A 27394-nucleotide genomic window follows, 5' to 3' on the forward strand; every position below is an offset into this window, starting at 1 on the left:
CCTGACCTTAATTCTGCTGGCCCTGCTGTGCTCAGGGAGCCATTCATTCATTCATTCATTCATTCATTCATCTATTCATTTGCACACAGTCACTAAAGGTCTCCTCTGTACCAGGCCATGTGCTAGGTATTTGGGAGGGAAATGCAAGCCGGACACAAGTCAGCACTGAAGATGGTGTCAGAGGAAAGACAGCCATGAACACGCATGACCATATGACACATGGTGGGGTGGGGCGGCAGGGCAAATAGGACATCGGGGAAATCAACATGCCACCAGCTACCACTTGTAAGGGGTTCTCCTGTGGCCAGCTCTGAGCTAAGGTCTTCCTGTGCAGAATCTCACTGGATTCCCTCAACAGTCCTTCCAGGTTTGTAGATACTTCTGCAAAAGTAACAGACAGATGGATGTCCCGAGGCTTGGGGAAGTAACATGCAGATGATTTGCACGAGGACACGCTTTAAGAAGCAGTGGACTTGAAAGTCCAACACAGATCTGTCTGGCTCCGGGCTCAAACCAGCTATGGTTATTGCAGCCACTTCCACCTGCATCACCATCGAGGAGTCAGGGAAGGCTGCATGGAGGAGGCCCTGCGTCAGCTGAGGCTTGAAGGAGGCCTAGGAGTTTATAGGAAGGTAAATTGGAGTAGAAGGCTTTCTGGAAGTAAGAAAAGTCACGTGCACTATTAGCAAAGTAGGCCTGGGCCGGCACTGCTTCCTCTTTCTGCTTCTCTGTTTCCTGATGACATCAACATAAATAGGAAGCGTGGGAGGCTCACTCTGCCTAGAGGCTCCAGAAGAGACTGGTCTCTCCCACCACACAGAGGTATGGCCCGGCGTCCAGGAGCAGGGCTGAGGGGTGGGGTCAGAGCAGGGGGGAATGTGGGGAGTCCAGGATGGAAAAGGGCAGGCGGAGCCTGGGGGGTGTCCTGTGGGTAGCTGTGCCCTGGGGACTTGGAGGAGTTAGGGCTTGGCCTCTTGGTATGACCTGAGCCCAGACTCCTGGGGCAGCCAGTGGGTGGGGAGGCAGCCAGGGGTGCCAAGCTGCCTGTTGTAGGAGAGCTCTGGGGAGGACTCAGCCTCGCTAGCAGGATCTGGTTGGTCCTGGTGGGAAGGACGCCTAGTGGGGTGGACAGAGCTCAGGCCTGGGAGTCAGGCACCTATGGTCTGTCTTCGCTTTGTCACTAAGATGTTGGTGGTAGTGAGAGCACCCCCTGTCCACCCTGGGCTTCTGTCTCCTCATCTGTGGAATGGGGAGCATGGATAGTCCCTGATATCTTGGTTTAGAAAGAGAGAGAATGCGTGCTCGTATGTTTGCCTGTGTGTGCATTTGTGTGTGTGCCTGTGTGTGTATGTGCATGTGCGGATCCCTGGGGGTGCAGGAGTGCAGACAGACTAAGAGGCAGAGGGTGAAACCTGGAACCTTGCTGAGCTGAGGCCCAGAGCTGGGTGTGGTGTGGCTTGAGAAGCTCACTTTGAACTTGAGAAAGAGCCCAGCCCTTTGCCCAGAGACATACCAGGCACTATCCAGCAATCTCTCTCTCTCTCTCTCTCTCTCTCTCTCTCTCTGTCTTTTTAGTTATGACACTCTGCCCTGCTGATTTGGGTTGCTGATTTGGGTCGGGGCCCAGGTGTGTGTGTTCTGTACCCAAGTATGTTGGCTGGGTGGGTGGGTATCTGGGGTGCCTGCTTCAGGGTGTGTGCAGGTGTGTGTACTGGCCCTGAGAATGAAAGGGCTGGTGTTTCACTGGGACCTTGTCAGACAGGTTCTAGTGACGAGCTGCATATGTGCAATTTTTAGTTTTCAAAAACCCTGCTGTTATATTTTTGTATAGCCCAATTCTAATTTTTTTCTGTCATCTTTCCTGCTTTGTAATCATTTTATAATGAGTAAACATTTCCTATTAGCTTTTGGTCACTCTTTTTCTCATCCAGCAGTTTTATTTATATTGTTCCAGTAAACAGATATACCAACACCACAGGATAGTTCATGAGTTGTATAAGGAATGTGTTTAATGCTAAACAAGCAACTACACAGAAACCTGCCTTCATGAAAATTAGAATAATCTAGAATTATGTAACACAAGAGACAAAGTCCCCAGCAATTTCTTTTCCCTAGTTCCATAGCTTACTCTTTTCACCACATGTATTCTTCCAGAACATTTTCTAAGCATGATATAAGCATATAGTTTTTCTTTTCCTGTTTGTTTTTTGTTTTGTTTTGTTTTTGTGACAGAGTTTTACTCTTGTCGCCCAGGCTGGAATGCGGTGGTGCAATCTCGGCTCACTGCAACCTCTGCCTCCCGGGTTCAGTCGATTATCCTGCCTCAGCCTCCTGAGTAGCTGGGATTACAAGCGTGCGCCACCGCACCTGGCTGCTTTTGTATTTTTAGTAGAGACAGGGTTTCACCATGTTGGCCAGGCTGGTCTCAAACTCCTGACCTCAGGTGATCCGCCTGTCTCAGCCTCCCAAAATGGTGGGATTACAGGCTTGAGCCACCGTGTCCGGCTGGTAGTTTTTCTTTTTACAGAAATGGGACTATATATATATGTACACATATATATATTCCTAATTTTTTCACTTAATATTGTATTGTGGAATATTTCCAAATTTCTACAATAATACATATAGATTTAACTCGTTAAGTAACCCTAAGAAATATGTGGCATTTATTAGGATGGGTACACCACAATTCATCTAATCTCCTGTTGATCAACACTTAGGTTGTTTCTAATTTTTCCACATCTATGAAAGTGTTTCTGTAGCCTAAATTACTAAATGCAGAATTGCTGTGCAAGAGGTTGTGCATTAGAAATTTTAATAGGTATTGTTGAATCAGCCTCAAAGTAGCTGAGCTAAGCTGGCGTACCCAAGATAGTGCATAAAAGGGCCAATCTACCTTTAGAGAAATTATCAATCTTCTAATTTTGTCCAATATTATGTATGGAAATTCTCAATGTTGCATGATTTCTTTCTTTCCCTGATTATAGGTGAAGTCGTACATTTTCTATATGTGGATTGGCCATTTGGATTTCATTTATGATGAACGTGGAGAAATTTTTGTTCATCTCCTGTTGAATTTCTCTTTTACATCTTAACTTTTGGAGTGACTCATTTATTATGTGTATTAATAATCCATTTATATATGTTGAAATATACTCTCCCAGGTTATCACTTATCTTTTTCTTTACCATGTTTAAGATGTCCTATGTCATATAAAAATGTTTTCATTGTTAAGTCAAACCTGTCATTACTTTTTACTTTATGGTTTCTGGTTTTGGTGTCTTGTAAACCTCTAAGATCACAGGTGTCTTGTAAACCTCTTTTTACTTTATGGTTTCTGGTTTTGTGTCTTGTAAACCTCTAGGATTACAGAAAGAGTTTTAATAATTTTACTATTTTGGTTTTGACTTTGAGATTTTTAGCCCACCTAGAATTTAGAGAAGTGAGTAATGTGTAAAGTAACTTTTAAAAACAATTACCATCTAATTGTCTTAACATTGCTAATTATGAGTGTGTGATTTCTCCTCTCTTCAATGATTTGAAGTGCCCCTGTTACACCTTAGGCTTCTATACGTACTTCGTTATTTTCTTTATTGTTTTCTGTTCCATTTGGCTATCACTACATTCCTTATTATTTTTCTAGTGAATGGAGCAAGTATGTCATCTCTGGTTTGTTATAATTTAGAATCAGTTTGCCAAGGCTGGGTGCAGTGGCTCATGCCTATAATCCCAGCACTTTGGGAGGCTGAGGCAGGCAGATCCCTTGAAGTCGGAAGTTCAAGACAGCCTGGCCGACATGGTGAAACCCCGTGTCTACTAAAAATACAAAAAATTAGCCGGGCTTGGTGGTGTGCACCTGTAATCCCAGCTACTTGGGAGGCTGAAGTGGGAGAACCGCTTGAACCCAGGAGGCAAAGTTTGCAGTGAGCCGAGATCACACCACCGCACTCCAGCCTGGGCAACAGAGTGAGACTCCATCTCAAAAATAAAAATAAAAATCAGTTTGCCAAGCCCATTAAATGTCTTTTTGGAATTTTCATGTTGATTGCATTGAATTTAGAGATTATCTGAGGGACATTGACCACTGGAAGTAAAGACAATAGTGAGAGCCTCCTGTGTGAGGCTTTGACAGGAGGACGCTAACGTGCCCCCTTGGCTCTGTCATGGCCTTTGGTTTCTGGCAGACATTCAGTGATGCCAGTTTTCCTCCACTGCTTCATTTGCCAGGGTTTGTTTGTTCATTTAACCAGAAATGTCTTGTTTATTATTAAATATTTAGGAGCGTCTGTCATGATCAGCTTATCCTTTTTTCCCTTTTAATCCATTCATCTGTTTATTTGAATCGTAAATAGGTTTCTTGAGGGTTCTCCTTGCATGTATGGAGTACCCTCTACTTGGCCATGATGTCTTCTTCTTTTAAAAGTCTTTGTCAGGTTCACCTATGAAATTGTTTTTGTCTGGAGTGAATCTGTATTTTGCTTCCTCCCCCCCGCCACCCAGTTTTTATCCTTGCCATTCAATTTCTTCATAAGCTTGGGAATGTTCATGTGCGTGTTTATTTTGAGTAAGAAAGTGTTTGGTTTTTCTCTTCTCTTTTCTCTCTCTTCCTTTCTCTGTCCCTCCCACCCCTTCTCTGTCATCCGCCTGTCCCCATGCTTACTCTTCATTCTTAGTGATTTTTAATCTTTACATGTTTAGGGATTTAAAATGTATTGAACTTATATTTTCTGGGTCCAGCGCAGTGGCTCGCACCTGTAATCCCAGCACTTTGGGAGGCCAAGCTGGGCAGATCACTTGAGGCCAGGAGTTTGAGACCAACCTGGCCAACATGGTGAAACCCGGCCTCTACTAAAGATACAAAAACTAGCCAGGCGTGGTGGTGCATGCCTGTAGTCCCAGCTACTCAGGAGGCTAAGTCACAAGAATCGCTTGAACCCAGGAGGCAGAGATTTCAGTGAGCCGAGATCACGCCATTGCACTCCAGCCTGGGTGATGGAGTGAGATTCTGTCTCAAGAAAAATAATAATTTTTTTTTAAAGAAACCATATTTGCTACCAGCATTTGGGTTTATTTAGCACATATATGATCTTCCAAAACAAGAGGAGATCTTTAGCAAGTTTTCAGTTCTCTTCCACTCTCCACCCCAGCCTCACAGCCAACTCCCACGTTAAAATCATCTGAGTTTTAGTTCAATATTCTTCTTTACTTATCTGTAAGTGTTACTGGTTTCTTTGCCTCAGTATTTCAGCCTTTCTTGGATTTTTTTTCCTGAAATATAACCTACATTAATTTCTTTCAGAAAAGATCTGAAAAACTTTCTTTGTCCTTACATATCCAAAATTTTTTGTGTCCTTTAAATGTCAGAGAAAACTTGGCATTTTGTGATTCTAAGTTTAAGCATAATTTTCCCTTGGTATTTTCAAGACATCTATTTAAAGTTCAGAGTCTCTCATGTGAAATCTCTAGCCAATCTGACCCTTGTTGCCAAAATGACCCTGGAAGCATTTCTAGGATTATCCTCATATTCTTGCAAGATGGAAAGTTTACCAGTGAGAACTGGATATGGCTCTATTAAAAGGAATCTTGGGAGTTAACCCTGAGCTCTGTCCCCTACTACAAAACCCCATTGTAGTGGCCCTCCCACCTTGAATACAGATTCCTTACTGTCTTTAAAAAATATTTTAAAAAGGAATCTTGCTCTTTATTGAGTGGCCTGTTGTCTCCTTGAAAGCCCTGTGAAGCTTTCCCCATTTGCTGTTGTATCTGTTTGGCTGCACATGGAAAATCCCTAAGCAACAGTGGCTTAACGACATAGAAGTTTCTTTTTCCCAGCATATAAAAGATGCCCAGAAGTAGCAGTTTCAGGCTAGTATGGTTGCTCCAGAGTGAGCGTGGAAATGCAGCTTCCTCTCTTTCTGTTGCATCATCTTCACGTATGACTTCCATCCTCAAGGTAACCTCATGGTCCAAAATACCTGCTGAAGCTCCAGCTATCACCTCCAAGTTGCAGGCTGGAAGAAGGAAGAAAGACAGAGGGACAAAAATGAACCCCTCCCACCTGAGTCAACTGCCATTGAGCAGCCTTTTTTGGAAGACATACACAATGTTTCTACTCTCATCTCCTTGGATCACATTTAGTCACTTGACTGCACCTAGCAGCAAGGGAGAATAGGAAATAGAACCTTTTATTCTGTGTAGCAATAAACTCAGCTAAAACCTTGGCTTCTGCTGCCAGGAGGAAAGGGACACGGTCTTCCACTGTCTTTCAGACTAGGTAGCTGACATTGTCTGCCATACCTGCTCTTAGTTCTCTCCACCCCCTGCTTCTGGATGCTGGAATTTTTGAATTTCTTTCCCGGGTCTAAAGTTTTCTCTAAGACTTGTCATCTCCTTGACTATTTGCCCTATTTTATATATCTATCTTTTTCATTTGTGGTATCCATTCTGTGGTTTGGCCCACTATTGATTGTTGTTGTTGTTTTGTTTTTTGTTTTTTTGAGACAGAGTCTCAGGCTGGAGTGCCATGGCAATGGTCTCAGCTCACTGCAACCTCCGCCTCCCAGGTTCAAGCAATTCTCCTGCCTCAGCCTCCAGAATAGCTGGGATTACAGACGTGCGCCACCATGGCCAGCTATATATATATATATATATATATATAGCCTTTTTTAGTAGAGACGGGGTTCTACCATGTTGGCCAGGCTGGTCTCAAACTCCTGACCTCAAGTGATCTGCCTGCCTTGGCCTCCCAAAGTGCTGGGATTACAGGCATGAGCCACCTCGCCCAGCCTTTGATCGATTTTTTTTTAAATTATGGAACTCATATCTTCAAATTCCAACAACTCTGTTCTTTGCGTAGAAGTGTCTTCTTTTAAATGGCTATGATTCTCAAATCTCCCTGAGGATGCTGATTTAGATGTCTTAATGTACTCTTTTATTTTTGCTGTATCTGTGCATGTCTGTAGAAGTGTCTGCTGAGTTAGCATATGTCAGAATAGATGTGCGCTGTTTTGACATTTGGGAAATTAAATCACTATTGGCATAGAGGTCAAGGACAGAGCCTAGAGGCAGCCCACTGCGGGCTGGAATCTCAACCTGTTCCTTACCAACTGTGTGACTGACAACCAATTACATAACATCCCACCCCTGTTTTCTCATCTACAAAGTGGAGCTTCTGGTGGTAACCTGTACATAGATGTATTCATATCCGTAAAGCCTTTTGAATAATGCCTGGCTCATGGAAAACACTGCAATATTGTCAGCCACTATCATGAATTCTCTCTGTGTATGTGAATATTGTTTGTGCTCTTTGATGATGTGGATTTGTTTTAACCTTTTACAGTAAAAGACACTAACCTGTCCTCCATAATTCTGGTTGCTATGGTCTATATGTTTAAGTGCCCCCAAGTTCATGTTGCAACCTAATCCCCAATGTGAGAATATCTGGAGGTAGCGCCTGCGGCACCCTATAAAATACCCCAGCGAGCTCCCTTGCTTCTTCCATGTGAGATTACAGGGAGAAGACTGTGAGGATCAGGCCCTTACCAGATATTGAATCTGCCCGCACCTTGATTTTGAACTTCCCAGCCTCCAGAACTATGAGAAATAAACTTTGTTACTAGTAAGCCACTCCATCTATGGTATGTTGTTACAGTAGCCCTAACGGATGAGTACAATGGTGCAAAGATTTTCTGTTTTCACTCTGTCCTTTGCTTTTATGGTTCAGTCAGGTTGATAAATTAAAGAAGATTTCACTTTTATGTACTTCTGCCAGCCTTTGTCTCTGTGATGTCTCCTATGCTTTTAAGCTTAAAGAGTTCAAAGGCATTCACTCCTCTGGTTTGCAGCTTTCATAGGATGTAACATTTTACATTTAAATTTATAATTAATTTGTTCTTTGGGGAATGGTGTGAAATGGGGTTTTAGATAGGCATTTTTATGTTGTGAATCAATGATTTTAGCATTTTTTAAAACTGAATTTCATCCCTTCACATTGATTCCTGATTCCTTCTCAGTCTGGGATCAAGTAGAGTTTGTTTCCAGCCAGCATGTCCATTGATAGATTTTGTGTGTGCATATGTGTGTCTGTGCATGTATCTGTATGTGTGTGTGTATGTCTGTGTGTAGATGGTATATGCGAGTGTGTATATGTGTGTGTTGTGCATGTGTGTGTATGTGTGTCTGTGTATGTGTGTGCCTCTGTGTGTGAATTTGTGTGTATATGTGTGAATGTGTGTGCATGTTTGTGTGTATATGTGTATATATGTGTATATACATGTATGTATCTGTGTTGCTCGTGTGTGTATGTGTGTCTGTGTCTCTGTGTGTGTGTTTGTGTGTATGTGTGTGTGCATGTTTGTGTGTATATGTGTGTATATTGTATGTATCTGTGTGTGTCTGTGTCTGCATATGTGTGTCTGTGTATGCGTTTGTGTGTATACGTGTGGGTATGTGTGTGCACGTTTTGTGCGTACGTGTATATATGTATGTATCTGTGTGTGTCTGTGAGTGTGTTGTGCATGTGTGTGCCTGTGTGTGTGCGTGTGTTTGTGTGTGTGTGTTTGCGTGGGCATCTTGAGTGAAGCTTCCAACAATCTAACAGAAGAAAAGGAGCCACAGTTGTCTGTTCTGCTCTCTTGGGTACTTCCCAGACCAGTGAAATGAAAGGGAGGAAATCCCCGGCCTCCGAGGAGAAAAGGGAACTGGCAAGCAGAGGGTGGGGGGATGACGGTAAAAGGAGCAGGGGTGGGGAGAGCACAGGCCCTGTGGAAGTGAGGACGTGTGTGTACATGTGTTCATGTCCAGGGGATGACACTGTGGCATCCAACAGCCGTGGACCAGCAGCCCACAGGCAGCCTAGTAGGAGTCAAATCCTAGGCCCCCATCTCGGCTGCTCTGCTGTCTAGCGCATTGTGCAGTGGTAGGTGTCAGTGATCCAAGTGGGGACCCAGTCCCTCAGGCCACGCAGCGCATGTCCATTGCCTTCATGCCGCAGGAGACTGAGGGGTCATGCATGAGGCGCAGAGACTGGGCCACTTCTCTGGGTTGTCCCCACAACACGGGCAGTGTCCCTGGGACACGTGGAAGGGGAGGGGCAGCTCACTGCTGACATCTCCTTCTGCAGGCCTGGAGGAGGCAGAGGCCGGGAGGGAGAGGTCCCAAGAGCCTGTGAAATGGGTCTGGCCTGGCTCCCAGCTAGGCAGGAACACAGGACTTCAGGACACTGAGGACCCTGCCATGCCCATGGCCAGCACCCACCAGTGCTGGTGCCTGCCTGTCCAGAGCTGACCAGGGAGATGGCGCTGGCCCAGGGGCTGCTCTCCATGGCCCTGCTGGCCCTGTGCTGGGGGCGCAGCCTGGCAGGGGCAGAAGGTGAGTCCCGTGGCTCCCACCCACTTCCCTGTCCCTGTCCTCACTGCTGCACCCTGGGAGAGGGCTGCAGCGTATCCCCGGGATCCTACCAGCCAGCCCTCCTCCTGCTCCTCTCCCTCTGTCTCTCCCCCCGGCCTTCCCTGGGCCTCCCCCGCTTCCCTCCTCCTGCACATTCCTGCTCATCCTGTCCTGGAAAGTCCAGCTGAGCATGTCTGGCTTCCTTGCCCACATTTCTCAGCGCGGCACTCCCGGCCCCCAGGCTCCAGGATGGCTGCTCTGGCCATTTCCCCGCCCCTCCTTTCCCAGCAGACACTCTGCGCCTCAGTGGTTCCCACCTCCGGGACTTTGCTCCTGCAGGGCCTTGGCTGGTGTTCTCTCCCTGCTTCAGCTGCTAGCACCCTCCTTGTGCCTGAAGGCCGTGCTGGGATGCTCCTGGGCTCTTGAGGTGAAATGGCCCCTCCCAAGGGCTTCCAGAGACCTGGCTTCTGTGACAATGCTGGGACCACAGTCCCCTTAACAAATACCAGGCTCCTGAGGCTGGGGACTAGAGAGCAGGGGGGAGGGTGCAGGGTAGAACTCTGCCACACTGCATCCCAGGGCTGAGTGTGTGCCCCCTCCCAGGCTGCACAGTCGGTCCAGGGGCCAGGCCTGTGCTTGATGCGTGTCCCTGTCCTGGGGTGGGGGAGGGGACTGTGCCCAGGAACAGCACACTGCAGAGGCCCAGAAAGCGTGCTGAGAACCAACAGAATATCGTGCTTCTGTCAGGAGAGGAGGGTCCACCACCAGGAGCCCACCCCGGCAGACATGAACACATGTACATGTGCCTGGCCACCTGGTGCCTCTGCAGGGACCTGGGAGACCCCTCCCCAGAGCTGGGCATCCCAGAGCAGCTGGGGGGTGATGGTGACAAGGGTCCCTGCAGGAAAGAGAGGTGACCCCCTTCTACCCCTCTCGTCAGAAACCATCCCGCTGCAGACCCTGCGCTGCTACAACGACTACACCAGCCACATCACCTGCAGGTGGGCAGACACCCAGGATGCCCAGCGGCTCGTCAACGTGACCCTCATTCGCCGGGTGAATGAGTGAGTGACGCTGGGTGCAGGGGCCACGGGCAGGGGCTACGACGTCCCCTGTGCCTGGCATGGGGTGGCAGTGTAGAGAGGGACCTGTCAGGTCAGCCTCGGGGTGGGAGTGGACAGAGGACAGAGGAGGAGGGAGGCCCTCCAAGAGCTCCTGCTCCGCCAGGCACCTGCCAGGCCGGGCGCTGCCGTCTGACCTGGGGTTTCTGCAGAGTGCCTCCTACACTGATGTTGATTATGGTGGTGGTGACAGTGGTGAAAATCTTCTCTTGTTTCATCACAATTTAACACAATTGCCCCACATGACCTATCTTAGTTCCTCCTCACTGTGAGGTGGGCAGGGCCAGGCCACGAAGCCCCAGCTGTGCCACTGCCTGCCTGTCCAGAGTAGACCAGGGAGAGATGGTGCTGGTCTGGGAGTTCGCAGATGGCAAAACTGAGGCCCTGGAGGTGAGGTGCCAGCCCTGGCCACAGGGTAGGGAGTGGAGGGGCTCTGCGCTCTCCCAGGCCCCCGCTCCGTATGTGGGCTGCCACCTCTCCCACCCAAGCTCTTCTGGGCACGCGCCACACAGGAAGGGGACCAGAATCGCTCTGGGGTGTTGGCCAGGGTCTAAATCAGCCATAAATTAAATAATTAAATAGCTGGAACCGGAGAGGCAGGTGACAACCCATTGGAGGTTACTGCAGCGTTGGGGGGGTGGGGCCGGCTCTGCCACCCTCACCCCTCCATCGCCTTCAGTTCTCCAGGGCGCCTCTGTCGGACCTTCTCCATTCTCCTCAAAGACCATCCTGTCCCTCCCTGTGACCTGCTTCCTGCTGCTCTGACACAACAGGGGACCAGGGAGAAGCTCCCCACCCACCCCACACTCACACTCCCCACCCCCTCTGCCCACCACCGGGGCCTGGGCCTGGACCAGGGCTTCTGTCTAAGGCCTGAGACCCGATGCCGTCTCATCCTGTTGCTCAGGAACATCACAGCCCCCAAGTCCCCATTCTGCCCTGTGCCACCCACCATGCCCTCTCCCAGGATCTTTCCCAATTGCCTTGCAAACCTGCCCCAATCCCCTCTCAGATGCCCACAGGAGTGCAGCGCCTGGGCATCTCCTGACCCGGCAACCCTGCGGCCCCTCTTTCTCTGCTTCCTTTGACAGCAGCATTCCCTAAAGGGCTGTCCACATCACCACGTCCAGTGTCTTTCCGGCCATTTCCTCCTGGGCCCACTCCTCTAGGATGCTGCCCCCACCAGGCCACCCAAACTGCTCTGGTCCAAGTCAGCAAATGTCCTGGGGAGCAGGATCTCATGCTGGGGCCTCCACCTTCTTCTTACTTGACCAGGGGCAGCCCCTGACGAGGAGGACCACCGCGGCCTCCCTGCAGTTCCTCCTGCACCTGGATCTGCCCACAGCTCACCCAGTGCCCCCGGGGCCCTGCCCACCCTCCTCTTTCTCCTTGTCTGCTGCCTCCTGGTGGCGAGACGCGCAGGCCCAGTCCATGGACCTCCTCTCTGCTGTATCCACTCTGCAGAGACCACCTCAGGCCCCTGGGGCATCTCCCAAAGGTGACCTCAAGCCCACACTTCCCCTAAGCTCCAGCCCTCCAGGCGCACTGGCCTCTCCACCTGTCACTTAGACAACAGGCGTCTCTGACTCCAAACGTCCTCAACCAAAGTCTCGCTCTCACCCGAGCTGCGCTGCTGCCTCCATCTTCCCCATCTCCCTTTCTAAATGGGAGCTCCTAGTGGCTCAAGCTAAACAACAGGGAGGATTTTGTTTTGTTTTGTTTTTAAGTCTCTTTTGCCACCATTCCTTCCTGACTGCTACATCCCTCCACCAGCAAATGCTGCCAACCTTATCTCAAGCAGAACACGAATCTCACCCACGCCAGCCTGACCACCCTGGTGCACACCACTTCCTGTCACCTGGATATTCCAGAAGCCTCCTAACAGGGCTCCCTGCTTCCGACATTGCCACATTCCCACCTCAGTCTATTCATAACCGAGGACCCTCAGGAATCCTTTCAAAGCATTCATCGAAATCTACAACACCTTTGCTCATAACTGTTTCCCACTCACTCGCAGTGAGATCCAATCCCATCACGTTAATGGATGGGTCTCCTAGACCTCCCTGTCACACGCTCTACTCCTTGCGCATTGGTTTTAGGCCAAGCCACGCAGCACACCAAACTCTGCCTGCCTCAGGGCCTTTGCATGTGCTGTTCCCATTTCCTGAAATCCTCACAATTTGCACAATCCCTCCCTCAATGCCTTTAACATTCTGCCCCCAGGTCACCTCCTTAGAGAAGCCTGCTTGTCCCATATTTCAAATTGCCTCCCCAGCCCAGCCCTTCCTCCCTCCTCACCTGCTTCTTGCTTTATTTTTCCACATGAAGTTCTCTCCACTGCACACGCTACACACTTTGTTCCATGCAGGTCCCCTTCTCCCAGGATGGCAGCTCCGTGGGCAGGATTTTTGTGTGTTTTATCACTGCTGGCCCCTGATTCTGAACAGAGCCAGGCATGTGGTGAGCACTCAATGAACCTTTCATGAGTCAGTGATTCCCATACACCCTGGGATAACAGGGTCCTCTCCCAACAGGGACCTTCTGGAGCCGGTGTCCTGTGACCTCAGTGATGACATGCCCTGGTCAGCCTGCCCCCATCCCCGCTGCGTGCCCAGGAGATGTGTCATTCCCTGCCAGAGTTTTGTCGTCACTGACGTTGACTACTTCTCATTCCAACCAGACAGGCCTCTGGGCACCCGGCTCACCGTCACTCTGTCCCATCATGGTGAGGGGCTGGGGGCCCTGCCCGGGGCTTGGTTTCCTGTGTGGACGGGGGGGCACCAGGGGTGGTTCAGGGAGTCTTCAAGGCAGAAGGCTGTGGCTTGGGGTTGGGTGAGGGTTTCTTGAGGGATGAGGGTATGGTCTGGTTACATGGAGACTTCAGAGCAGGAACTGTGTGAGGGGCCCCTGACAAAGGCTTCTCCTGTACCCCTGGCTGCTACCACCTCCCCCTAAGCCGTGGGCTTCCAGCACTGCAGGCTTGTCTTGAAGAAAACCGTTCTCACCACTCACTTAGAAACCTAGCCAGTTAGAAAACTCTGTCTGCTTAGTTGTTTCATCTCATCTCTGAAGCAACCCATTTCCTGGATGTGGCCCTTAAGGCCCAGGAGGTCAGATGCCTCCTCTGAAGTCATTACCGCTGAGCAGTAATGACAGAGATGGGTCAGCCTTCCCGGGGGCTTCCTGCACGGTAGACTGGGAGCTCGTCTCCTCCCTGCCCTGGAGGAGGGGCCCCAGTGTGCGCCGAAATCCCACAGTGGTCCATGAAGCCATCTGTGGTCTAGGGTGGGGTAGATGATCATTTTATGTAGTTAGGTTTTATTTGCCTCTATATTAGAAAGAAATACAACCTGCACTTCAAAGTCCTGGATTCAAGGAAATGGTTGCTTAGAATGAAGCTAAACCTAAAAAGGGACACGTTTTATGAAAGTTTTCGTTGACGTGGCAAAAACCCATGCTGGTGGCAGGCTGATAGGAGGCACTGCAGGCTGTCATTGGAGTCTCAGAACCATGGCAGGCTTGGTGCTGTTACTGGTGCCTTTGGCTGCTGCTGAAATGGAGACAGAGGGAGGTGACTAGTCCAAGGCCTCTCTGCTGCTGCTGGCAGAGCTGAGATCCAGTGCAGGATGGTCTGAGTCCCTGGTCCTAACCACCGGGCCACCTGGTGCTCTTTGCAAGGGTCACACGGAAGGGGCTCTGACCATGGCTTCCTGCCCTTTTTTGCCACAACATCATAAAGCCACTGCCAGAGGAGGGGATGAGTTAGGCCACCAGGAATCCATCAGAAGCAATGTTTCCACACATGGGTTTGATGGACACGAATGGAGCTCAGGGGGCCCAGGCTGGAGGGAGAGGAATCACTGTATGTCGCCCACCGTGAGAACTTACTGACAGTGGCGGGTGGGTGCCTCTTGCAGGGGGTAAAGGGCAGGGCCCCTGGGAGATGAGAACAGGCTTCCCAGAGGGAAGAGCTTTGCAACTCAGATCTGAAGGATGGACAGGAGGGGAAGGCAGGAAGAGCCTCTCTGGCAGGGTAACAGCTGTGCAGAGGCTGGGGGATCAGAAGGTCATGGGCGGCTGGGGAACCTGCTCACCATTGTGTCCAGGGAGCATCAGCTTCAAGGTCTGGACAGCGGTGGGAAGAAGCAGGAGACACAGGCAGGGACCTGGTCCTGGAGAGGCTTCTGTCTCCTGCAGTCTCAGGTAGGGGGGACCCTCTAGGCATGGAGAGCACTGAGGGGAAATGACATGATCAGATGTGGATGGGAGAGTGCTGGGGACAGGGGACTTACAGGGTAGATTGGAGGAGCAGGAGTTGGGAAAGAAGTTGAAGTTCAGGATGTGGCCTAAAGCACTCATTCCTAGAAATGATGAGGACACAACTGGCTAGGAGATGGGGACATGAGGGCATGCAAATCATAGTTCAGATATACACACAATTCATTCATTCAACCTTCTTTCCTTGAGCGCCTGCATATGCCAACAAAGCAGTCAACAAACCAGCCAGCAACCCTGCCCTTGGAGCTTGCAGCCTGGAAACCAGGAAGGTTTCTAGGGCGATGGAGACAACTTAGATATAGGGAGAGAAGTGTGGCCCTTGGCCTCCTGGAGCCTGTGTTGAGTAGCGAGGTAGGGTCCAGCCTAATGAAGATTTGCAATGAATCAAGGAAGCTGGGAGGTACTGAGCAGGTGACAGGCATGCATCTGATCTGCTCTGAGGCTCCATGTTTGGAGACCTTGGACATTTTACTTCCTCTATGAGTTCCTCCGTCTGTGAAATGAGCTGGTGGACTAAACCTCTTGAGTTGGCTGAGCAGGTTTCTGATGGGGCTCCCAGTCTGTGCAGTTTGCGGCAGCTTCCGAGAGGGCTCTGCCGGGAAGAACTCCCCCTCCATGACAGCCTTGGGGGTTGGGAGTGCAGTGATCCATGAGGGACGCCTGTCCTGGCTGTGGGTGAGGAGGGGCGGTTCCCCTGCTGTGTGTCTGCCATTCTGGGTTGATGATTCCTGACATGCTCTAGCATGCCACATAGCCCATGTCCAGCAGGGAGCACTTATATCCTATGTGTGAGGATGTTTTTGTTTGAAAGCCATCCCTCAGCAAGCAGACACCAGAAACCAGAAATCACGTGCCATGTCTTCATTCTGCATTTTCTTGAACAACCCAGAGTTCCCAGGAGATAGATGCTTGCCTTGTGGCTGCAAGGATTTCATGAGAAGCCCCAAAGTTGCCTACGTGTATTTGTTAATTCATTCACTCATTCACCTTGCCCCATAATTCACTAAGAAGCCACATCTCAGCCTGGAGACAGGGAAGGGGGTCAGAACCAACCCCACCCACCCCCGTCTCCTCACCCCTTAGGGGAAACAGACACAGAAACAGAGGAATCCCTCAGCTGTGGTAAGACCCTGGTGGAGGGAATTCCACTGAGCTATGGTGGAATGAGAGAAGGAATGAGGTATTCTGCCTGGAGATGCAGATCCGAGGATGTTCCTAGAGCCAGAGGCATTTGCCCCGGGCATTGACAGCAGGAGGGACCCTGGGAAGGCGGAAGGGAGCTTGGACAGCAGGAGGGGGAGGCCTCTGAACCGCAGGCCCCTCTGCTGGCAGGAGCCACCCAGGCCTAGGCGTGGGCAGTGGGGAGCCTCAGGACAGAGGAGGCTCCAATGAGTTTCCTCGCCAGCGCTTTTATGGAGTTCGGGTCACGTGCGCATTGCAATCTGCACGGCTTTCCATTGCTTTCATGTTGAAACCCTAGCTTTGCAGATGAAGGGCTGAGGCTCACGGAGGAAATGGGTCTTGCTCAAGGTCCCTCAGCTGCTGGGGACAGGGGTGGCCTGGAACCCCCTGTGTTCACACAAAAGGCCATGCAGGCCCTGACTGCCCCCCAGCAGTCCAGCCCTTAGGTGCCCTTCACTCCCTCCCCTCCAGTCCAGCCTCCTGCGCCCAGGGACCTGCAGATCAGCACTGACCAGGACCACTTCCTGCTGACCTGGAGTGTGGCCCTTGGGAGTCCCCAGAGCCATTGGTTGTCCCAGGGGGATCTGGAGTTTGAGGTGGTCTACAAGCGGCTTCAGGACTCTTGGGAGGTAGGAACCACGGCCAGCTCTGCCCCAGCCCAAAGGGATGGGTGGCATCCCTCCTCCAGCACCCACTGTCTTCTGACAGGATGCAGCCACCCTCCTCTCCAACACCTCCCAGGCCACCCTGAGGCCAGAGCACCTCATGCCCAGCAGCACCTACGTGGCCCGAGTACGGACCCGCCTGGCCCCAGGCTCTCGGCTCTCAGGACATCCCAGCAAATGGAGCCCAGAGGTTCGCTGGGACTCCCAGCCAGGTAGTGGAGCCAGAGCCCAGGAAATGCCCTGTGGTGGGAGGGCGGGCTCATCAGGAGCTCCTGGCACAGCAGGGTTCCTGGGCTCCACCTGGGGGCTTCCCGGATCTCCTGCTGCCATCTTTCCAATAGCGTCCCTGGGCCGTCCCACCTCTACAGTGACCACTGACCAGTAGGACTCTGCATCTGTTCACTTTGGGCTTCCAGTTTTCTGCACGCTCTCTGCCAATGGCAATTACAATAATAACAACAATAGTGCTATTAGCAGCTGTGTGTTAATGGAGGCTACAGGATGCTCAGGGCATACCCACATTTTTCTGTTCAATCCCCAAACACTGAAACTTAGATACTATTTCCATTCTCCCAGGAGGGTGTGCAGGTGCACAGAACTCTCTCTCTCTCGGAGCTGTTGGACACACAGCTGGCAGGTTCAGGCTGAAGTTTCAGCCCTGGTCTTTTGGCCCCAGAGCTCGTGACCTCTGTGTGATGAATCACACGGTGGGCACCCACTGAGAGCTATGGGAGGGATGAAGGAGGGAGTACATGAGGACCTGTCTCCATCCCAGGGGACGAGGCCCAGCCCCAGAACCTGCAGTGCTTCTTTGACGGGGCCACCGTCCTCAGCTGCTCCTGGGAGGTGAGGAAGGAGGTGGCCAGCTCTGTCTCCTTTGGCCTCTTCTACAAGCCCAGCCCAGATGCAGGGTGAGCATCTTTTTTCTCCATCCCCTCCCCTCTTCTTGGCCTTGCTCTCTCCAAGCTTCCTCCTGTCCCTGGGGCTCCAGCAGAAGCCACAGCCCACCCCAAGCTCTCCTCCCTCCCGTGTGCCCTCCCTCTCCCTGCCCTCATCTCTGCTGTGCTTCTCAGGGAGGAAGAGTGCTCCCCAGTGCTGAGGGAGGGGCTCGGCAGCCTCCACACCAGGCACCACTGCCAGATTCCCGTGCCCGACCCCACGACCCACGGCCAGTACATCGTCTCTGTTCAGCCAAGGAGAGCAGAGAAACACATAAAGAGCTCAGTGAACAGTGAGTTTGCTTCTAGCCCGCTGTGGGGATGGTCTGGGACTAGCACACCCTCATTGTGTAACCCGAATCAGTTCAGGGTTCCTCCTGGCCCAGTCTTCATGTTTGTCACTTTCAAAGAGATGCAGTCCAGTGACCAAAAGTGAACAGAGAAGCAATGAAACCACAATGGCAGTGTCCGAAAACAGGAGCAGATCTTTAAAACCTCTGATCTCTTGTTCTTTTCTTCTGCTTCCCTCTCCCATCCTGAAGCTCTCCAAATCTCCACTGCTAGCCACACCCTCCTGGTCCTGTCACCAAAACCTTCCCTTTCATTCCTCATTGGATTTTCCTCTTTCTGATATCCGAAGTTCCCCATCGACTGATATTCTCTCTTTAATGTAATTGATCTATGATGTACTTTTCAACTGGAGCCTGTGGTGTGTACAAATAGTGTTGATCCTTGGAGGTTAACGTCCCTCATTTCTGTGATGTAACAAGGACCCCAGTGCAATGGAACCTCTCACGTAGTTTTGTGATGACCAAGTTCTTCCATCCAGTCTTTAGAATATGTGAAGGGCAGAGGCCAATTTGTCTTAATTACCTGGGTTTGAATTTATCATTAACTCTCTTGGGATCCTCACTGGAAAAAGGAATTCTGATTGTTCAAATGCACAGGATATATTAAAGGCCTCATATAATGCCTGGCACGTAAGAGACCTCAGCAAATTACGGGCATTCATATTATGTTTATACAGTGAAGGCATCAAGGTTATAAGCATTCTGTTTTTTCTTTTGGGTAGACTGAAGCTCAGAGAGGTTGAGTGGCTTACTTAAAGTTGCACAGCTATTAGGAGGCAGATCAAGATTAGAGTTCAGAACTTCTCACTCCCTTCCCAGTTTCTGCTTTCTTTACCCTTTGCCTCTTTCAACTTGTGGGTCTGCCGGCCAGGTGGGAGGTGCTGTCTGCAAAGGGCTTCCCCTTTCTCTTTGGCCACTATCTGGCTGGGGAGAGGCCTCACCTAGATGTTGTTGAAGGCCTGTTACAGCCGCTGTATTGGGGATTTTCTGGTGATGAGAACGTGTGAATGTCCTGGCTTTTAGCCATCTCCCTACACCTCTCGGAGTGTCAGACAAGACAGCCCATCACACTGGTGGGGTTGCAATCTTTGCCTCTACCACTGCTTAGCTGCCTTTCCTTAGGGCAAGTTACTTAATGGTTCTGTGACTCAGTTTCCCTGTCTGTGAAAAGTGAAGGTTAATAGTACCCACCATATAGGGCTGTTAGAATGGAGTGGAATAATTCATGTAGAAAAAGTATGTATAACAGTGGCTAAAACATAGTCAGGCTGGGCGCAGTGGCTCACACCTATAATCCCAGCACTTTGGGAGGCCAAGGCATGTGGATCATGTGAAGTCAGGAGTTTAAGACCAGCCTGGCCAACATGGTGAAACCCCGTCTCTACTGAAAATACAAAAATTAGCTGCGCTTGGTGGCAGGTGCCTGTAATCCCAGCTACTCGGGAGGCTGAGGCAGGAGAATCACTTGAACCCAGGAGGCAGAGGTTGCAGTGAGCCGAGATCACACCACTGCACTCCAGCCTGGGCAAAAGAGTGAGATTCCGTCTCAAAAAAAAAAAAAAAAAAAAAAAAAAGCCAGTTGCCTAGAATAGAACCAACTAACAGTGGTTTTATTCTTACTGCAAAAAAAAAAAAAAATAGGAGTAATGCAAGCATTGGGCCACATCACTACAAAACAAGTGTATCTCAGCATCTCCCACGAGAATACCACTCAGGTCAAAACATGATATAGTGACGTGGGGATGAAAAGGATCCAACCATGGGCAGAATCTGGTGTCTGGTGCCAGTGGAGACAGCCCCAGTGTCTAGCATGAGACACGGGGAACGTTCCATTGGAGGGTGGGTGTGATGACTCTCCTAAAACTTTCCCTCCCTCCAGTCCAGATGGCCCCTCCATCCCTCAACGTGACCAAGGATGGAGACAGCTACAGCCTGCGCTGGGAAACAATGAAAATGCAATACGAACACATAGACCACACATTTGAGATCCAGTACAGGAAAGACACGGCCACGTGGAAGGTGGGGGCCTTTGCCCAGGGAGGGGAAAAACAATGAGAAGTTCAGGAGAGGGGAAAGCAACCAGAGGCGTTCCACCTGCAAGGCGTCGGGCCCTTGGGAGGTGACCAGTGAGAGGTAGCCACTGGGACGTGGTGATCACTAGGCTGTGTGGTCAGCAGGTCACTGTCCTGTCTCTTGGTGAAGTAACTGAGGTTTGGAAAAGTGGCGTGGCTTGGCCAACATGAACAGCTGACCCTGAGTTCCCAGGGAACAGAGGACCCTCTGGGCAGGGAGGGGTTGAAAGGCCACTGGGAAGAAGGTTTTCAAAAGTCATGAAAGTTTGGAGTTATTTCCTCAGAGGAATCTCGTCTGGACACACATGGAGGCTCAGACAGAGCTGCTTCTAATGAGTCGGGGGTGCGCCCAGACCAGGGCTCACTCCCCTGCCTCCACAGAGCCCAGAATAGAAACCACAGAACCAACCCCACACCTTCAGGCTAGAAATGGGGCAACTGAGGCTAGGAGGGAGGTGGGCCAGTGGTGGAGCCAGGAGTGGGCCCTGGGGTCCTGAACCCCCATTCTCAGGGTCCAGAGTCCAGTCAGCCTGCACTGCATTCCTGAAAAGGCCACAGTGTGGGTGCCAGCGGCCGCAGAAGGGCTGGGAGCTGAGAAGGCTCAAAATAGGGTGGGACAGGTGGCTTCAGGGTTCCGGGCCTCAGTGTTGTCAATGTCAGGGGCTGCACTGAGAGGGGGAATCTCCGGTGCCATCCGAAGTGCTGAGATGAGAGAGAAGCCGCAGCAGGCCTGGGGTATGGCAGGAGCTGGGAGCCAGCGAAGCCGAGGGTTCGGGTGGGAGGGATTTGCAGCCGCTCCCACGGGCACTGGGCCAGGCCTCACCCTCAGGGCCAACCCACAGGACAGCAAGACTGAGACCCTCCGGAATGCCCACAGCATGGCCCTGCCAGCCCTGGAGCCCTCCACCAGGTACTGGGCCAGGGTGAGGGTCAGGACCTCCCGCACCGGCTACAACGGGATCTGGAGCGAGTGGAGTGAGGCGTGCTCCTGGGACACTGAGTCGGGTAGGTGAAGGCGGGAGTCCAGAGCTTCTGGCCAGGACCAGCTCATAGTTTCTCACTGCCAGAAAATCCCCAATGCAGCAGCCATAGCAGGCCTGCAACAACTTGTAGGTGAGCCGTCTCCCCAATTAGATGGTGGCCAAAGACAAAGGGAAGGCCTTTGCAGACAGCACCTCCCACCTGGTCATCAGACCCGCAAGTTGAAATAGGCAAAGGGTAAAGCAGGCAGAAACTGGGCATGGAGTCAGAAGTTCTCCACCCACTCTTCATGAGACGGCACAGCCGGGCAGAGGATGCCACATCTCTCTGTGGGCACAGAGATGTGGGGCTCCAGACCCCACCCCACTCAGGCCTCCTTCCCTCCCTTGGACCACTAGTCATTGGAAAGTGATACCTGGTGTTCAATACAGACTGCAAGTGAGGACTTGAGGGAGCAGAGGAGAGCAGGTCTCATGATCGCTCCTCCTTTAAACTGGGACTTAGGCTTCTGTTAATATGGCCCTTGGTTTCTTAGCTTTTGGGACTACCAAGTTTTTGTGGTTGCTCAGCCCGAGTTTCCTGTTACCATGGGAGCAAGGAAATCTAGAGCCGCAGACTGGGTCCTTGGATTGGAAGGTTTTGCTGTGATTCCTTCATCTTCCCCCCTCCCTGCACTTGCTGTGTGCACTCACCCCTCACCTTTCACCATAGTGACCACGAGGGGACTCCCGTAGAACAAGACAAGTCCAAGGGGTGGTTTCAGAAAGAGTAAGGATACAGGAGATATTGGGAGCAACCCAAGTCCACAGCCAGGCTTGGTAGCAGCAGAGGCCCAGGGAGAGGGCCACGAACAGGTAGAAAGGAGGCCGGACCAATGGGCCCAAGAGAGGAGGAAGAGGGGAGTCCTGGAGGAACCTGGCCTGGGAGCTCAGGGCTGGGCAGCAGGAGGGATTAGGAGCCTCTGGAGGGGCCTTTGCTCCTGCTGGTGCCTCTGCCAGCATGCCTTTCCCCATCTCCACCTCTAATCCTTCCTATTACTGGAGGCCCAGCTAATATGCCACCTCCTTCAGGAAGACCTCTGTGATTGCGATGAACTGTGGTTCTTGCCCTCCCTGTAGCACCTCCTGTGCTATAGATCCTGGAAAGCGTCTGACCCTCCTGTGTCCTCCCAGCACTTTGAACACTGTGGGGGTTCAGACCAATGCCCTTCTCAGTATGGATCTGGCCTCTCTCCCCTAATCCCCCAAGGCAGTAAGTTCCAGAGTCCTGGGCCTGCACAGAGCAGGGTCTTAGGGAATACTGCACCAACCCCACTCCCTGCCCTGAGGTCGATTTCCCGCCCAGATGCTGACATGCCTCTTTCTCCCTGGCTGCTGGAAGTGCTTCCTCTGTGGGTGCTGGCCCTCGTCGTGATCTTCCTCACCATCGCTGTGCTCCTGGCCCTCCGCTTCTGTGGCATCTACGGGTACAGGTGAGGGGACTCTGTGGGGCTGGAGGTGGTAGCCAAGACCCCAGAGGGCACCAGGGAATCCCACCCAGCTCCCTCCAGGCCCTGCTCTGCCACTCGTTTCCTGGGCCTCAGTTTCCCCTCTGGGAATGAGCATGGGAGCAGCTGGCCCTGAGGTCTCTGATGGCTGTCACCTCCCTGGTGTCTTCCAGGCTGCGCAGAAAGTGGGAGGAGAAGATCCCCAACCCCAGCAAGAGCCACCTGTTCCAGGTAGGAACTGGCTGCAAGAGGCGGAGTGGGGGCTTCTCTGTTCCCACCGCTCTTGTCTCTGCCCCCACCTCCTCTTTCCCTTCCTGTGGGCTTTGGGTGGTAGGGATGTAGGTGGACTGGGCTTTAGGAGCTTTGGGAGTGGGGCCACACTTGGAGATTCATTCCCGGGGTTCCCTGGAATGCCCACACCTGGCAGAGCTCTTCATGGAGACCAGTGGAGAGAACTGAGTGTGGGGATGCCTGGGACAGGGTGGGCTCACAGAGGGGGTTCCTGCAACCAGGATGGATGGGGTGTCAGGAAGCAGAAGAGCTCCCCGAGGACAAGATACCTGGGCTGAGCTTTGAGGGTCCCAGTGGTGCCAGGTGGCAACAGTTGCTCTGGCTCAGGGCATCTTGAGGGTGGAGACAGAAACCCTTCAGGAAAGGAGCTGAGGGGGTGGGACAGGAGGCTGGGGGCCATGTTGGAAGGCTGAGATGACCATGGGGAAGACACCAGCATGTGGGTGATGGGAGCCCTATAGTCAGGCAGGCAGGGCCAGCTTTGCCTGTGGAGGGGTCTCTTGGCTGGTGTGGAGGAGAAATGGGGGTGAGCATGGAGACAGGCACCCCAGGGAAAAATCACAGGAAAAAGGCCCTGTCCTCAGGTATCAGGGACATGGGGGAAGTCCCAGCCCCTCTCTGGGCCTCACTTTGCTGGTGTCAAAAGGCCGTGGCCAGTCCTGAAGAGGTGGAGATTCTTCTCTTGTCTGGGGGCTCCTTGAATCCTCCTGCACCCCCGTCACCCTCTGCCTTGCCCCCACCTCGGACCTCCTGATGCCCACCGGCCCAAATGTCTCTGCTCTTGCAGAATGGGAGCGCAGAGATTTGGCCCCCAGGCAGCATGTCGGCCTTCACCAGCGGGAGCCCCCCACACCAGGGGCCGTGGGGCAGCCGCTTCCCTGAGCTGGAGGGGTGAGTGGGCTCGTGGATCACTCCTGACCTTTGGGGATCATACCGGGGGCTGACTCCATTGTGGAAAGCAGGGACTCAAGTGAGGCTGCCTGTGGCTCACTGTGAAGGGATCCAAGAGGGCTGGTTTGCACTAAAGCAGGAGGCACCTGGTGGGGATGTGAGGAAGAACTTCCTCTTTCCAGGCTAGGAAGTGCCAGACAAGGGAAGTGACCAGAAGTGAAAGAGGGAAACAGATGGCCTTCCCCCCCTGGCTGCCTCGGAGGCGTCACACTGCAGAGGCCTCATGGGGTAGCTGGGGCTGCAGACTCCCAGGAACTCAGCACCTGAGCTGGCGGCTCACCACCAACTCGGCAGGGAGAAGGGGGTGGCATGGTTGATAGAATGATGGAAGGGGTGCCCACAGGCTGGGCATGAACCTGGTGCTGAAGGAGGTTGGACTTTAAGGTCAAAAGGGAGAGGGCTCCAGCCTTGCGGAGGAAGACCTTGAGCTCAGCATGGAGGATGGAGCTCCTGAGCTACAGAGAGACTGAATCCATGTCCCATGTCCTTCTCTGGGGCCCCTGCTCCCTCAAACCTGTCCCGTTCAGGTTCTCTCTGTGAGCTCTGGGGGACATCAGGGCTTCCAGAGAACCATCTCCACCCCACTAAGACCCTCGTGCCTGAGCCGAATCATCTGCCCGGGGTTGTCCCAACTCTTCTGCCCATGTTCTTCCCACAGGGTGTTCCCTGTAGGATTTGAGGACAGCGAGGTGTCACCTCTCACCATAGAGGATCCCAAGCATGTCTGTGATCCACCATCTGGGCCTGACACGACTCCAGCTGCCTCAGATCTGCCCACAGAGCAGCCCCCCAGCCCCCAGCCAGGCCCACCTGCCCCCTCCCACACACCTGAGAAACAGGTTTCCAGCTTTGACTTCAATGGGCCCTACCTGGGGCCACCCCACAGCCACTCCCTGCCTGACATCCTGGGCCAGCCGGAGCCCCCACAGGAGGGTGGGAGCCAGAAGTCCCCACCTCCAGGGTCCCTGGAGTACATGTGTCTGCCTGCTGGGGGGCAGGTGCAACTGGTCCCTCTGGCCCAGGCGATGGGACCGGGCCAGGCCGTGGAAGTGGAGAGGAGGCCGAGCCAGGGGGCTGCAGGGAGCCCCTCCCTGGAGTCTGGGGGAGGCCCTGCCCCTCCTGCTCTTGGGCCAAGGGTGGGAGGACAGGACCAAAAGGACAGCCCTGTGGCTATACCCACCGAGGACCCTGGAGCGGCCTCTGGTTATGTCTCCTCTGCAGACCTGGTATTCACCCCACACTCAGGGGCCTCGTCTGTCTCCCTAGTTCCCTCTCTGGGCCTCCCCTCAGACCAGACCCCCAGCTTATGTCCTGGGCTGGCCAGTGGACCCCCTGGAGCCCCAGGCCCTGTGAAGTCAGGGTTTGAGGGCTATGTGGAGCTCCCTCCAATTGAGGGCCAGTCCCCCAGGTCCCCAAGGAACAATCCTGTCCCCCCTGAGGCCAGAAGCCCTGTCCTGAACCCAGGGGAACGCCGGGCAGGTGTGTCCCCAACATCCCCACAGCCCGAGGGCCTCCTTGTCCTGCAGCAAGTGGGCGACTATTGCTTCCTCCCCGGCCTGGGGCCCGGCCCTCTCTCACTCCGGAGTAAACCTTCTTCCCCAGGACCCTGTCCTGAGATCAGGGACCTAGACCAAGCTTTTCAAGTCAAGAAGCCCCCAGGCCAGGCTGTGCCCCAGGTGCCCGTCATTCAGCTCTTCAAAGCCCTGAAGCAGCAGGACTACCTCTCTCTGCCCCCTTGGGAGGTCAACAAGCCTGGGGAGGTGTGTTGAGACCCCAAGACCTAGACAGGCAAGGGGATAGAGAGGGCTTGCCTTCCCTCCCGCCTGACCTTCCTCAGTCATTTCTGCAAAGCCAAGGGGCGGCCTCCTGTCAAGGTAGCTAGAGGCCTGGGAAAGGGGGTAGCCTTGCTCCGGCCCCCTTGACTTTCAGCAAGTCACTTCTCTCCCCACGCTCACACACACACACACACGTACATGCACACATTTTTCCTGTCAGGTTAATTTATTTGTAGGTTCTGAATTATTAGAACTTTCTAGACATACTCATTCCATCTCCGCCTCATTTTTTTAATCAGGTTTCCTTGCTTTTGCCATTTTTCTTCCTTCTTTTTCCGCTGATTTATTATGAGAGTGGGGCTGAGGTCTGAGCTGAGCCTTGTCAGACTGAGACGCATCTGGTTGTGTTTAGGACTTGTGTGGGCTGCCTGTCCCTGGCAGGCGCTGATGCACATGACATGATTCCCATCTGGGTGCAGAGGTGGGAGGCACCAGGTGGGCACCCATGGGGGTTAGGGCTTGGAAGAGTGGCACAGGACTGGGCACGCTCAGTGAGGCTCAGGGAATTCAGACTAGCCTCGATTGTCACTCCGAGAAATGGGCATGGTAATGGGGGGGGTGGTGGTGCAAGGGACGCACATGAGAGACTAGGAGTTTCTGGGGAGCCCTGCTAGTTGTCTCAGTGATGTCTGCGGGACCTCCAGTCCTTCGAGACCCCATGTCATGAAGAGAAGTTAACGGCCCAAGTGATGGGCAGGCTGGTGGGACCTGGGGAACATCAGGAGAGGAGTCCAGAACCCATGTCTACTGCAGAAAAGTCAGGGGAAACTGCCAAACAAAGGAAAATGCCCCAAAGGCATATATGCTTTAGGGCCTTTGGTCCAAATGGCCCGGGTGGCCACTCTTCCGGATAGACCAGGCAACTCTCACTCCCACCGGCCACAGATGAGGGACTGCTGGTCTATGCCAGGGCCTGCACCAAGGATTATGGTTCTTTTAAATCTTTGCCTTCCAAATACAGGAAAAATAATGGCATTAAATTGCTTTAATTTGCATTATTTTAGTTATCCAGTTTGCACATATTTTTATAGGTATCTCAGGCATCGATTGGTATTTTTTAACTGGGCCACGCCCATTAAGGTCTTTCTTCTGTTGGGTGCTATCATTTTCTGATTTTTTTTGACTATTGACATACAGTCTTTCACGGATGGTGGAGTGTTTTTCCCCAAATCTGTAATTTGTCTTATGATGTTTTATATGCGGTTTTATGGTGTATGAATGTGAATGCTTCTGTAATGTCAAACAGATCCCTAGTAAACTCCTTCTTCACTTTTACTGTCAGATTTACAAAGGTCCTCCCATTGCAAAGCAGCGTTTGTCCTAATTTATATATTGTTTTTCTAGTTCATTTTGTGTTTCCAACTTTTCATGTAAAATTTTAATTATTTTTTGAATGTATGGATGTGAGACGGAGGTGCCTTTTGGTATTGAAATTCTTTTTCCATGTATCTGAAGTGTTACTTTTGTGATATAGGAAATCCTCGTATACATACTTTATCGGTCCCCAGGCTTCCTATTTTGTTACCTTGCTCTCTTATGGCATCCACCATTTTGATTGTTCTACTTTTATGATATGTTTTCATAAGTGGTTAGGCAAGTGTTCTCGTTACTTTTGCTCTCAAATCCCTGTTCATTACAGCAATGTTGGTGGTCAAAGAAAATGATAAACAACTTGAATGTTCAATGGTCCTGAAATTCATAACAACATTTTAGTACATTGTAAAATAGAATCCTCTGTTCATAATGAACAAGATGAACCAATGTGGATTAGAAAGAAGTCCGAGATATTAATTCCAAAATATCCAGACATTGTTAAAGGGAAAAAATTGCAATAAAATATTTGTAACATAAAACAAA

At 51.8% G+C, this 27394-nt stretch overlaps 1 protein-coding gene across 3 annotated transcripts; it reads left to right on the forward strand.

The window, feature by feature from the left end:
• CSF2RB (colony stimulating factor 2 receptor subunit beta) lies at positions 1 to 27394 on the forward strand. Of its 3 annotated transcripts, none has more exons than XM_024240225.3 (14): positions 1 to 822; positions 9122 to 9369; positions 10328 to 10451; positions 13043 to 13233; positions 16440 to 16597; positions 16677 to 16845; positions 17409 to 17544; positions 17707 to 17864; positions 19801 to 19940; positions 20836 to 20998; positions 22355 to 22445; positions 22634 to 22691; positions 23539 to 23642; positions 24361 to 27394. In XM_024240225.3, the coding sequence occupies exons 2-14, from the start codon at positions 9294 to 9296 to the stop codon at positions 25469 to 25471; spliced, it is 2679 nt and encodes an 892-aa protein (XP_024095993.3). In that variant the 5' UTR covers positions 1 to 822; positions 9122 to 9293; the 3' UTR covers positions 25472 to 27394. The 3 variants fall into 3 exon arrangements, with proteins under 3 accessions (XP_024095993.3, XP_054399349.2, XP_063579115.1); XM_054543374.2 differs by lacking the exon at positions 1 to 822 and adding an exon at positions 8794 to 8917; XM_063723045.1 differs by lacking the exons at positions 1 to 822; positions 9122 to 9369 and adding an exon at positions 9704 to 9814.

The sequence above is a fragment of the Pongo abelii genome, chromosome 23 (genome assembly GCF_028885655.2).
Source record: "Pongo abelii isolate AG06213 chromosome 23, NHGRI_mPonAbe1-v2.0_pri, whole genome shotgun sequence".
NCBI lineage: Eukaryota > Metazoa > Chordata > Mammalia > Primates > Hominidae > Pongo > Pongo abelii.